The sequence below is a fragment of the Siphateles boraxobius genome, unplaced genomic scaffold (genome assembly GCF_051911475.1).
Source record: "Siphateles boraxobius isolate OS27281-9 unplaced genomic scaffold, OSU_SipBor_1 25, whole genome shotgun sequence".
Classification (NCBI taxonomy): Eukaryota; Metazoa; Chordata; class Actinopteri; order Cypriniformes; family Leuciscidae; genus Siphateles; species Siphateles boraxobius.
The window spans coordinates 26,973,684-26,988,161 of NW_027508866.1; the positions used below are offsets into that span (position 1 = coordinate 26,973,684).

The window sequence follows — 14,478 nt, forward strand, 5'->3', positions numbered from 1 at the left end:
CTTCCGTAAAATGCGTAGCACAGAGAGCTAAATTAGGATTGTAATTTTCTGTCACATAATCAAACATAAATTGTAGCCATTGTTGACGAACTACAGCGTCCGTAGGAAGCCCGAACACAGAAGACCTGACAGCTGGGTGAAAATAACACACTTTCGACGGCATGGCTACTGCTATCCACTATAACACTTCCTCTTTGACAAAGCCGCAGAAATATCGCCATGTCCCCTTTTTTGCATATTCTGGAGGGAGGGTTGATTATGGGTTAGTTACGTACAAAACCTCGGAAGTATCTCGTTGTAGTCCCATTCGAGTCGTTTTTGTAGGCATTAAACTTCCTGATTTTTAAAAGACGATATCTCTGCTTACGTTGAACTGTCAGCGCAGCAACTTTGCAGATACTGTTCATGCACCAACAGCAACATTACACACTATTTAAAATGAAAAAAGTAAAATCGCAATCAACCACCCCTTTAATGAAAGATACAGACGTGTTTGGCTTCTTCAAAAAGCAAGGAACAAGACATTGGACTATGAACGGAGTAGGGCTGAAACGATTCCTCGAGTTACTCGATTTACTCGATTACAAAAATTCCTCGAGGCAAAAACTCTGCCTCGAAGCCTTGTTAAATTCCTATGTAAAATGTAATTCACTATACGCGGATCTATACTATAGCGCGTGATACATTTTGAATTTATTTGGCACGATGGCGGAGAGTAGGCTAAAGATGTCCATAAACGGAAGAGAATGTCTAAAGTTTGGGATCATTACATACTTAAAAAGGAAGAGAACAAGGTGCAATGTGTCTACTGCGAAGTAGACCTGGCATACCACAACAGTACGACTTCAATGATTCAGAATCTGAACCTAACATAACCTAATGGTCTGTTCACACCGAACGCGAATAGAGCGTCAAATACGCGTCTATCTCGTCTATTTAGACGCTTAAACATTGGCTCGAGTTAACATTTTTCAACGTGCGCGGAAGACGTTTGCGTCATTCGCGGCGTCCGGCGCGAATGATGCGTCTATTCGCGTCTTTGCACTGACTTTGTATGTAATCTACTCGCGCAAATAATTAAAGTTGCGTTCGGTGTGTGAACCCCTTCACTTACACACACACACACAGACACAGACACACACACACATGCACCCTCGTCTCTCTCACGCGCCAGTCAGATCAATTGCGGCAATGGATCACATATGCTTAAACTTTCATGTAGCCACGCAACAATAATTTCAGCATGCATTCACTGTATACACCGCGACGTGATGGAGGAACACATATTGTACTGCAATCTTTGCGAGACCTTGTTTGTATGTCACGTCTTCCAAATAGTTACAGACGACAACAACAAAAAATGAAATTCCCGAGCCTGCTTCTCCAAATCCACTCATACTTTTGGGGAAGACATTTTAATTGGCTACCAAAGTAATTGAGCATAGAACATTGTTGGCACTTATACTAAATGGGTAAAAATTGCAATAAATAGGCCTAGTTTTGGAGCCAAATGTTGGAGTTGGAATAAGTTTTTTTTGTTTGTTTTTGAGAAATAAAAGCCAAATGCTTGATAATTTTACAGCCACATCATTTTCGTTATGCATTATTTGTTTTAGTTGTTTAAAAACACACAAAATTATCCGATTACTCGATTAATCGATCGGTTAAGTGCTAGATTAATCGATTACAAAAAGAATCGATAGCTGCAGCCCTAGAACGGAGTAAAGTTAAGTCTCTGTTAAACTGCCTCCTTGTCTTTATTAGTTACCTGTAACATTACAGAATTAATTAATTAACGTATCGTTAAGGTCAATATAGACTAAAAACCTTAATACATTATCCTATTAATTTCCTGATTCCTCCGCTTCTGTGGATGTCCCAAGTCCCCACCAATCTCAAAATCCAACCTACGCCCTAAAGAGAAGTATAAACATATACCATTTCGATGATAACATCCCTCTGAAGTTTGACTTTTTGCACCATTACAATACTTATAGGCAACTAGTCATCATATCTTCCTCTCCATGAAACAAATGTTAATGCTCAGTAGTACACACATATGGTTCTTTAATGTATTTGCATTTTACTAAAAAGGAAATTGGACTGAAATTCATTTTCTAAGGGCATATTGGCGGCTGAAACAGGTAGTGCATCCCAAATTTTTCAACATTAAAATTTTAATATAACGTTATAGTCATGGCCTTTAGAAAAATGTTTTTTGAGGAGGTGGTAGTGCAATAGGCCCCTGTGGTGCGGCCTAAGCTTTTGTCATTAATGGCATTTTTTGCTTGCATTACTTTTACTTTTATACTTTAAGTAGTTTTGAAACCAGTACTTTTACACTTTACTTGAGTAAAAAGCTTGAGTTGATACTTCAACTTCTATAGAAGACTTTTTAAACCCTAGTATCTATACTTCTACTTAGGGTAACAAATGTGAATACTTTTGACACCACTGAAAAACTGTATGACTAGTAATTACCTACACTTAACTGAAAAAACAGAGTTTCTAATTATTGGGCAAAAAACCTCTCAAGTATTAACCCAGAATACTGTCTATCAATTGATGGCTGCTCTGTCAAGTCCTCGTCGATCGGTCAGGAATCTGGGTGTGCTCTTTGATACCAATCTTTCATTTGAAAGTCACGTGTCTAGTATCTGTAAAACAGCATTTTTTCATCTTAAAAATATATCTAAATTACGTCATATGCTCTTAATGAAAAATGCAGAACAGTTAGTTCATGCGTTCATGACATCAAGTCTAGATTATTGTAATGCTATTATGGGTGGTTGCCCTGCACGCTTAATCAACAAACTACAGCTGGTCCAAAATGCAGCCACTAGAGTTCTTACCAGAACCAGGAAGTACGACCATATTAGCCCGGTTCTGTCAACACTGCATTGGCTCCCTATTAAACATCATATACATTTTAATATATTGCTGATTACTTAAAAAGCACGTTTAGCTCCCCTGTACTTGAGCGAGCTTTTAACGCATTATAGTCCTTCACGTCTATTGCGATCTCAAAATTCTGGCCAGTTGATAATACCTAGAATATCAAAATCGACTGCTGGCAGTAGATCCTTTTCCTATTTAGAACCTAAACTCTGGAACAGTCTTCCTATCATTGCCCGGGAAGCAGACACAACTCTGTCAGTTCAAATCTAGATGGAAAACACATCTCTTTTACCTGGCATTCATGTAGAATATTATACATTATATTATTCAAATCAGTTAAATGATTATTAGACTGCATAAATTAGGTCAGCCAGAACCGGGAACACTTGCTAGAACACCTGATGTACTCGCTACATCATAAGAAGAATGGCATCTACGCTAATGTTAGTCTTTCTGTTTATTCCAAGGTTTACTAAAGTCAGCCGGATCCGGGCCGTATCCAGATCAGATAGTGGACCTGTGCCTGGACCCATCCACAACCCATCCCTGAAGTGCCAGCCTCATCAGCCCTGTAAGGCCTCATCGACACGACAGCCATCGGCAATGATCCTCAACAAACTCGTCTCCATACCGACATGACTCCGACTTCCAACCAGATGGATCTGGATAAATATTCTAAATTTTCTGATCCAATCTGACTTCTGACCTATAATGCTGCCTGAATCATAATCATAAACTTTTGTAAAGATACGTTTAGCCATTAACTTTTTAAATGCATCATTATATTCAAATTGCAAACACAAGAGGAGAATCTCCCCTTGAAAGACCCACAACTGGCAGATGAATGTGCTACTACATTTCTCTCCGAAACGCTAGGAAATTAAATTAGATTGAATGGAGGATTTTAACTGTGACGAGATGATTGACAGGTGACAGAGAGAAATCGTTAAAGATGATGAAGTAGTAGGTGCCAAAGCTTGCCTACTCTTCTCCTACACACTGAAAAGTATGTACTTTTTCTTCACAAAAACAGTACATACTTTTAGGGCATGGTATAAGTGTGCAAAGGGCTTTGGGAACACTGAACCTGTTAATCAGGGTCTTTGGGATCTTCTGAAACACAGGGCTGTAGAACGGAGATGTCCTGACACACTGGAGTCCACTGAGATGAAGAGAAACTCATCACATACCGGTAGTGCCTGAGGTGAAGATGTAGAGCGTGGGGGTTTTGAGACAGGTGACGGAGCGGCGATCAGCTGGGACGGGCTCGTGTGAAGCGCTCTCCATCTGATCCAGCAGACTGTGCACATCAGGATGAGCGCTTGCTGAACTCAAACCCCACACTGACACACCGTCCTGCCGGAGACCTGGCAGAATCTCCTCCAGAGTGCCTAGAAGATCTGCAGGCACAATCACTATCAATGAAAATCTGTATTTCAAACTATTAAAAGAAGAAACACATAAATAAAATATACAAACGAGCAAAAAGAAAATATATTAAATATACAAACGAGCAAAAAAAGAAAATATATAAAATATACAAACAAGCAAAAAAGAAAAAGAAAATATAAAATATACAAACGAGCAAAACAAAGAAAATGTTTAACAAAATACACAAAACAATTTCAACATAATACTCAACCTGTTCGCAAAAAGGATCATAAATAATACGACAATATTATAAATGATAAATGCTTACCTATTTATAGATAGCTTTTTTTACCTTTATTGTTTCACAAATAGTATAATAAAACAAGTGTTTCAGTGTAATTATACATTTGAGTACTGAGTAATAATAATAAACTACTTACTATTGGGTAAGGAATAGAGGTTTGTTCATGGTTAGTTGCATGTAATTGTTACTGTGGGTACAATTACTTATGAAAGATAGGCTATAATAGATTAAAATGTGAATATTTTAACATTGAGAATGTTTATAATGCACAACTCGAGCAAAGCCTACTCAAACAAAACAGCCCAGCACCTATACAGACAGGTTACCAGGGTAATAGGTCAAGGATTAACGGGTCAAAAAGGTCAATCTGGGGTTGTCAATCTGTCATCATTTATTCTTTAAATTAACACCGCAATTCGCTTATTGGCTATTTTGAGAGTATGTTTTATGTTTTTTTTAATCAGTTTATGTTTGCCAATTAATATTTATACATTAGGTAAAAACAAAGAAATAAAAAACACCTGTTTCAATGGTCTTTCGCCTGTTAATGATATGAGGTCTAGTCATTTCGTTCGCTCACATAACACATTTTAGAGCATTGTCGGTTGGCTGTAAAGCGTCAGAAATTAGTTTACCTGCTCCGACCACCAGTAGTTTGGCTCCACAACAGTTCAAACAGTGCAGCAATGATCTGGGCTTGATGTTCGTGTTGAGGAACGCCACTGCACAGCCCAGTTTGCAGAAGCCGAACCACACCGCGATGAAGTCGGGCTCGTTGCTCATGAGGAGCGCCACCGTGTCTCCTGTCCTCACCGAAGCCTGGAACACGCACGCGACCCTGTTGCTGCGCGCCTCGAGCTCTCTATAGGTGTACGTTACTCCTTCATAAATCACAAAGGCTTTCTCAGGGATCCGCTCGGCTTGTTGAACAAACCTGTCTATGACCGTCACGACCCGAGAGGATCTTTTGTAGATCTCCAGACGCGCTCCGTACCGAATAACTTTCATTAAATACATGGCGTCTTTCCAGAAGTGTGGGAAACACAAGCGCTGCGCGAGATACGCGGAGAGGATTCCAGTCAGCAGAGCCACGATCCATGACAACATCTCTGACACATAAACTTGACTCGGTCAAATTGGTCTAACCGTTAACATTGTTAAACTGCTTCGGGTTGGGTTGTTTAATGGATGTTATAAAACGCCGCACAGCACTGTCATCCTAATTTATGCAACGTCCAGAGGGTGTCACGTGACTGTTGTTGTACAACCGTGGGCGTGTCATCAGGGCCACGCGCTCAGCCCTGGTTATCAAGCTTACTACTATCACAGGAGTTACCATAGCAACAGGGCGTGGCGCATATTCTAGTAGTGCCACGCCCATAACAGCGACTCGGATGTTTTGTGGAATGTGCACGAGAGCAGGACGTAAAGCCTTAACCACGTAACTTTTGTTAATGTAAACTGCTAATAAGTGTCTGAACTGAAGTCACATTTGTCACATATCTCATACATAGTAGTAATGTATACACAAAAAATATAAAAACATGTCTTTGAAATAAACCATTAGTAACATTTTTATAAAATAAAACATTTGATTCATGTTTCTGTTTGTTTATTATACAGTGGACGGGACTGTTTACATTTACATTTAATGTTTAATTTAAGATTATGGCGAATGTACTTTCTATAGCCTAGTTCCTCCCCTCTGTACTGATTAGCTGCAGTAAAATATTCATGTCTCTCTCAATACTTGGTCAGATTCGTGGACACACTGTTCAGGTCAAATGACAGATTTCTGATTGAGTTTCCTGTCTGTGTCAGTCTGTGTGTTACTTTGGACCATTCAGTACTTTATGAAAGGCATTTTGTTCTCATCCAAATGGGTTTTGTGTAACACTGGCCCAGGACTCTGCAGATCAGTCATACTGAGGAGGAAGCGTCTGTCAATGAAGAAACCGTGGATTCGAAATCCTTAAAAATGGAGTTCATCTTGAAGTTTAGCGCCATCATGTGGGTGTCTTCATTATTTCTGCATTACATGTGTAAGTGTTATTAAACACAAAAGCCAATTGTTGTTTTTGTTTCCCATAGGACGAAGTAACTTTCACTGAGATATCTTAAATTATGTCAGTGCTATTGCTTTGTCCCAAAATTTACATCAGTGATGTTTTTTCTAAGGCACATTTATAAAAGCAGCTTAAATGCCCCTAATTGTTGAAGCTTAATCCTGGCTTAATCTAAAAAGCCTTGTCTGTGAAACCAGGGGGTGGTATGGGCTGAAATATGTGCCACCAGAAACTGAATTTCAATTCAAAAATTTGAATTGCTAAACTTGAATAATTGCGTTGAAAAACTGAATTTGAATAACATAATTGGAAATTGTATTGTTTAATTTGAATCATTGCATTGAAAAACTGAATCTGAATTGTATCATTTGAAATTGAATTTATTTGTTTGGAACTGAAGTCCAATAAAATTTGATCCTCACTGAAAATTAAACTCTCTATATACAGTATCTTCACATTCACTTCTCACAATTCAGCTTCAGTTTTCAAATTCAATTTCAGGTTACTGAGACAGACATCTGGGTAGTTGGAGGATGAAGGAAGAGCAATCGAGCGCAGATCGATAGATAGCTTTCATTGGCGCACAGGACTCCTCTTGGACCAATCAGCACCTACGTTTTCATTCCGAGTGGGGGTTCAATCGTAGACATAATAAATACATAGATGCCCTATTGGCCGCTGGGGCGTACGTCCACGGTGCCGCCATATTGCGGAGGGCAACTTTCCCATACCTCTCATTACAGGAATTGAGAAAAATGCCTGCTTCGTGTGTTGCTTGGGGCTGTACAAATCGCTACACAATTGAAAACAGGTTCCGGGGAATTACCTTTCACAAACAAGACTGAACATTTTTTTCTGGTTGTATTTGGTCTTTATGTAACAGTAATGTACACCACGTAGCCTACAAACCACTGAAATCGGTTGATAAATGTAAACGTTATTATTGTTTTTATCCAGGAAAACCGCAGCTCACCTGGGGTCTATTCCAGAAAGTAGGTTATGTGACATACCCGGGTATGTTTAAGAGTAAGCGGATAACCTCAACTTTCAGTTCCAAAAACGGAGGTAACTTTCAGGGTATGTTAGTAGTCATAGCAACTCACTCTCTGAACTTAACCTGCTCCGGAGCAGGTTATGTTCCAGAGTTAGTTTGTTTCAGAGAGGTGACAGAACATGGCGTGCCCTGACCATTTTAGTTACATAGCACTACTTAATCTAACCCTACTTTATACAGTCACAATAATTTTAAATGTTTCTAATTATATAACTTTCAATTTCAGGGTTCCCAAATGTTATTGGGTGCATTGATGGAACCCACATTCCCATTAAAGCTCCTTCAGTCAGGAGACTATGTTAATAGGAAGTCAATCCATAGCATCAATGTGCAGGTGACAATAGATTTTTTGGATGCTAAATGTTTGGGTGTTTAAACCATTAAATCACCCTCATTACTGGTCCCCACTAACTAGGTAATATGTGGCCAAGAGGAACCCAGTGAACCCGGTAGACCAAAGAGATGGCAGGGTGGTATGAGACATGATTAGCCAAAATCACTTTAATTAAAACCAGTTAACAGTCAAGTGTTGTTCATGGTTTCTTTATTTCCTGTAACAAAAGACATTTGTATTTATTGCTTTAGATTTCATTCAACAACAAATGACAGATTAATGTTCACATATGTTTCCCACCTTAAGCTGATGCTCCAGCAATTCAATTTCAAGTCTGGCCTTTTTTAGGTTAATCCTTTTCTCCTCCATTTGAAGCTGTATAAGGCTTATCCATGTCACTTTTTCTGATTTGCTTTTGAAGGTGGACCTTATACAGTTTTATGGCAGGCAACTAGAAAGACTGAAAAAGTCTTTAATACAAACACAGACCAAATATTTAAATGAGGAAGGAGAACTGCAGAACATTTCTTACACTGCTAAGATTCTGTTTGGAGGTAGATGGACTCTCATCTGTATTAAAATCTCCTGCCATATTCTGTAAAATGACAATTTATTTATTCTCTTATGTAAAAAAGGGGGAATGCATTCTATGCATCGTACCTCTATGGGCCTCCCCACATTTTCTGTTTCTGTCACAGCAGAAGTGGTCTCTTCATCATCATCCTACAGTGAAAATGAGGAAGGATGCTTGGTCTAGCAAACAGAAACCTAAAGACAATATTCACTTACACTTGTGACAGAGTGTGGTGTTGCAGGAGGATCCAACAATACAATGTGGCCATCAGCAACTGCAAGATAATTAAACCAATAAGATAATCATGCATATTCAATACTCAATGTATATTCTTAAACAGATACAACTAATAAAGAAGGACATTAGGAGCATCTAAGTACTAGTAATAAGATTACAGTATACAGCATATGCAGTCAAAGCAGCATGCATACTGCACAAGTGAATCAATGACTGTAAAATGAATTCAAAATGCCTTTTTAAAATGGTGACAGTGTTGATGATTTTCTTTATTAAAACACTGACAAAAACAGTAGGTAAACATAAGTATTATCAATAAACATAAGTATTAATATGGTACACCTACATTTTACTAAGCTACTTGTCTTGGTAGCTGAGTCTGACGAACTGCCCCCTGGGTGGACCCCCAGGAGGTGGACCCCCACCTGTTTTACTGGCCTCAGCCTTCTTTCTATTGGCTACATAGAAAACTAAATTACATTTAATACTAAATTACATGGCGTCAGTAACAAGTTTAGTAAGTTTAGAAAATATTACCTTGCCGGAGAATGTTTTTGTGTTTCATTTTGACTTGGCTTACACTTCTTCTGGCTCCAGAAGGATTACACCTGATAAAACAAGAAGCCAACATATAACTAGCCAATTATGCGCATTACTACTGTAATATTAAGAAATGTATGGAGGCCAACAAGTAATTACTTGTCTATTTTTACTACATGCCCCCAAAGAATTTTTGCGTCACAAATTATAAATGGGGTATTTTCCCATAATTTGTGACTCACAAGGGGAAAATACCCCATTTATAATTTTCTAAACTCACGCATTTACTCTGTCCATTATTATTTGCCAAGCCAACTTTCTTTTGCTGATGCAGCAGTATTGCTTTTTTTTTAATTTTTATAATGGGCTTATAGTCTTCATAAGCAAGCATTAAAACCTCCAACTCAGTTTCACCGAGGCATCGTATGTAGCTCGCTTTTTTTCTCCCTTGGTTTCCATGGTGACTCCTGAAATCGGCGATCCATTGAAAATACTCGCCGTGCGCGCGCATTAACTCTGGGTTACCAATAGGAGGTTGATTAAACTAACTCAACATAGGGGTTTTGGAACCGACATACCCAGAGTAAGCAAGTTTGGGGTTAAGTTCAAGGTTTATCTGACGGTAAGTTAACCTTGCTTTCTGGAATACACCCCAGTTTACTTGCATTTGTTTACAGCGCAGTCTTGCCCTCAGCAAAATGGCGGACGCGTTGACGTATCGCAGCAACGTTCCAAAGTGGCCAAAAGGGCGTCTATGTATTTATTATGTCTATGGGTTCAATCTTCAGCTGGCTGGCAGGAGCCGCCACTGGCATACACGTGACCTGTCAGTGGCTGGCTGGCAGGCTGATTCTGGCATGTCACGTGACCTGCCAGTGGCTGGTTGGCAGTCTGCCTTGGCAAGTTTCAGAAACCATTTATTTTTTGCAGTTTTTGTGCTTTGTGTTCCTCCCTCTCTAGCTCATTTAATATGCATCTGTTGATATGATTATGTTATTTTGTATGATTGATGTTTTGGGGCCGGTTATCCCAATTAAAGCAGTCAAATGGCCGATCACGACTGGTTGCTTACTGACGCTTGCTGGACGCTCAATCCAGCCAGCCGCGGTTGAACTGCGAGTATAACGTGTTGCCTATCACTCTCGCTGCAAGGAAATACATTGTTTTCTTTTTATGAATGTCATATCATGCATTTATTCTTTTATAGGATTGTCGTTTTAGAGAATTTTATCCCAATTAAATTAATTTTATCACAATTGCATCTGTTACAGGATTAGTTTTGAGTTGACAAAACCAAACCAATCCAACCAGGCTTTGGTACCATGACGCTGATCATCATCTTTTTCTGTCAACTCAGGCTTTGATCCTGAGTTTAGGAGTTTATGACATCAGTAGCGAACAGCCAATAACATGCTGAGAAAGAGTGAAACTCATTCAAAACTCATTGAAATTAATTTCTCAGGAGAGAAGCAGCGCAATTCACTTATTAAATAAAGTATTAAAATATTAAGAATTTAAACCAATTTACACAGCAACAAGAAAATGGCTGTCTATGAAAGAGGACAACTAAAAGAAAAAGACCCGCTACTGTATATCAGTGCAAGTAAAAGTTGTGAAGTTAGTTCAGTTGATAAAGGTATAGAGAGAATTGAACATTTAAGCTCACATGTAGTCATTTTATAGCTTCATCTATTGATTCTAAAGCGTATTTATATTACCTTTATATTTATTCATTTAAACTCTGCGTAATAATAATTGATGAACTAGAAATGTACTTGTGTGATCGATAATAACATAAATAATAATATAAATAATATCCAAAACATACAAATTTATTATTCTAAATAAGCATTACTAAAAGCCAGACGATTTTGTCTTTAAAAATCATTTGCTGTGTAGTGATTTTTCATAGATTTTTAATTTGGAGTAGAAACAGGTGGAGTGACTTTATCGCATCAGACATGTGACACTTTGCTCACAGCTGATTGGTCCCAGTTCGGTTTGGAACCTCTCACCTGAACATCACCTGACCTGGATCAGGGGCACGTTCAAGTTCAAAACGGTGCGCAACGTTTGAGAAGGGTCTGGCTGCAGACTGTGGGCGATTGGAGCTCCACTCTCAAACAGGAAGTACGTCACCTCCACTTCGCGGGGGCGGGAGGGAGTAAATTCGCGGGGTTTTTACATTCCATACGTCGCTGTGGGGAAACATCAGCGATTTTCTCCCCTTCTATTCAGGTATTAATTCTAATGATTTTTTTAAATATAATATTTGTAGAGTGTGCAGATGTGAGTATTATATTGATTGCTTGTTAATTTAAATGTTTGCCATTTTTTTAGTTAAGAGATGCACGAACGCAAATCTCCATTTTGAGCATTATTTAATGGCCCGAGACCACATATAGATAACATTTTAGTGTTGGTGTGTGGCAGGTATGTTTGTATTTATTGTTTAATTGTTTAGTGGGGATTTGATTGTATTGAGAAGTGTAAATCTGAAGAGAATTTAACGTTATGCATTTTCAGTTAAAACGGTTTCACCCTAATCCATTTCCCTAACATGAAACTTTTGGCAGTTAAAGATTTGTGCATTTATTGTCTGAATTGTGACTTTCATTGTGTTTTGAAATTGAACAGGTGTAGTGAGTTGGAAAAGACTTTCAGAGAGACACTGTCAAATGTACAGAAAGCCGTACACCATCTCTATATGCAGCCGCCTACAATGCAGCCAGCTTTACAAAGACTGTGGGGCTGGCTACCAGGGAAATGGACAACGGGGAGTGCTTTTGGGGTTTTACTCCTCAGATGACAACCCTGGCTACTGTAGCTGGGATTGCTTTTTGGATGATGGAGGTCTTGAACAGTGAAGTGTGTGTGCGCGCAGTGTTGTCTTTGATGTGACAATTTTGGTCACTTTTTTTGTAATTCAAGTGTGCTGTCAATATATATATATATATATATTTAAACAATTCAATTAACTGGAAATTATTCTTCATTATTTTACTGTGGTTGATTTGCACGTTATTTTGCTTTAAATACAAAATTCTAAATAATTATTTTGTTCATATTTGTATTTTTTTTTTGACAGTATGGACCATACAGTTATTGTGTTTTATTTGTGCATATTATTTGTTTTTTTACATAAAAACAATTAAAACTTAATTTGTGGAAATTATTCTTCATTATTTTACATTGGTTGATTTGTACATATTATTTAGCTTTAAATAGAAAATTCTGAAATTATTTTTACTGAAATATTATATTTAAAAGTCATAAACCGTAAAGTTAAGTATACTGCTTTGATATTGTGTGTGAAGATTAGGTGAGGTCACGTATATATGCGCTCGGTTAAATAATATATATATATATATATATATATATATATATATATATATATATATATATATATATGCGCTCGGTCGCAGTCATAGACAGTAAGGTCGCAGTGGAGGTGACGTATTTCCGCTTTTGAATGGAGCTCCACTCGCCCCGTAGTCTGCAGCCAGCCCCTATTGGAACGTTTTGCTACGGTTTCCGGGTTGAACGTCATGTTTCCTGGGGTGCTTCTCATTTCTTATTTGTGCATCCTCATTTCCTTTCCTCGCGTCTCAGCTCCACCCCCTGTAGGTTGTGAGGGAAGGACGCAAGGAAAAAAATTGAGGACGGAGGAATCGAATGAAAGCTTTTTTATACATTGGAATACTTGATCACTCGAGCGTCACTTCATAGCGTCATCAGCAGCGCTCAAAGGATCTGCCCTTATGTTGTTGAAGTTTTTTTATTTAAGAAATTCATATTAAATAATAATAAAGCAAGATACCCTGTTGAAATATGTGTAATGTGTGGTTTATATAAACTGCAAAGGTAAAGTATATATTAAAACAGATTGTGATCGATGTGAAGGGGGAGGAGAATGTATACGCGCGTCACGTTTAGTCGATAAAACTCTTCCGCATAGGATACAGCTGTGTATCCTCGCTCATGACCCCTCTGGAAGCCTCCTCACTCCTCGATCCTCAACTCCTCGCGGTGCAATCATAGACAGTAAAAGAAATGGACACAGCGACCCCGTTGATTTCAACGGAGAGAGTGGAAGCCAAACATGGGCACTCACTTCCTGATAGCCAAGCGTTCTGCGCAGGCTCAAACTGAGCTTGATGACGTATATGTCACGTGAGCAACCTGACTGACAGTTGTAAATCTTCTAGTAGCTGTGCCAAGAATATGTGAAGTGTATTAACAGTAGCATTATGAGCAGAACACATGGGTATGCAGTATGAACAATATAGACAGATATGTGCAGTTTAATAACAGTAACATTTTAAGAGTAGTGTGGGTGTGTGTGGTTGACCCTGTCAAAGCAGCCCCATGGACGTGGTTATAATAATTAATTTAATATAACATATTACGCTATATAATTACAATATGACATGATAAAAGTGGCTAAAATCGACTTTAAAATAGCCTACTTTAGGATTGTAATCGTTTGAGTAGCCTATCTGCAGTTCTAGTAATTTTAGTTAGTTAGTTTAGTTTATTTTGAACATGTTTATGTATATATCCATTAGATTTAAATATTTGGCTAGTACACACACACACACACACACATACACACATAATACAATCAAACATAACAGATAAATAAATGCATGTAGGCTACAGCTCAATCTTCCAAAATTATTAAAAATGATTCAAATATAGGCACATATGCAAATAATGTTTTCCCTTCTTTTTCGTTTCCTTCTACATCAAACAGAATAATAACCCATCCAAAAAATACTTCTTAGTATGAGCCCAGGAACCATATAATAATGTCCCCTCGAGTCATTTTCGTATCCATTCAATATTACATGACCATATAATATTCCAATATATAAAGAATTGTGAGCTAGGTGTAAAATCATGTAGTTTTGGCTAATAAATCACGGTCACAAACACTTGAACAAAACCGTTTTTCTTTATTTCACGTTATGTAGGCATTTTGTACATATGGCTTCCGAACGGGATCACATTCATCTTCAAGCGTAGATGTGTAAATAAATAAAGGAACAATGTTAACCGCGATAGACATTGAGATGTTTTTTTTCTTCTTCCATTGCC

The 14,478-nt window shown here is 38.2% G+C and overlaps 1 protein-coding gene across 1 annotated transcript in view; it reads right to left on the reverse strand.

Moving 5' to 3' along the window:
• Positions 1-5,883, reverse strand: part of slc27a6 (solute carrier family 27 member 6) — a 34,049-nt gene extending 28,166 nt beyond the window's left edge. The window contains exons 1-2 of the mRNA XM_077243426.1: positions 5,209-5,883; positions 4,089-4,298 (exon numbers count right to left, since the gene is read on the reverse strand). Of these exons, the coding sequence (XP_077099541.1) occupies positions 4,089-4,298; positions 5,209-5,680 (682 nt within the window). The 5' untranslated portion in view covers positions 5,681-5,883. The remainder of the gene's footprint in view (positions 1-4,088; positions 4,299-5,208) is intronic.
• Between the last annotated feature and the right edge of the window lie 8,595 nt (positions 5,884-14,478).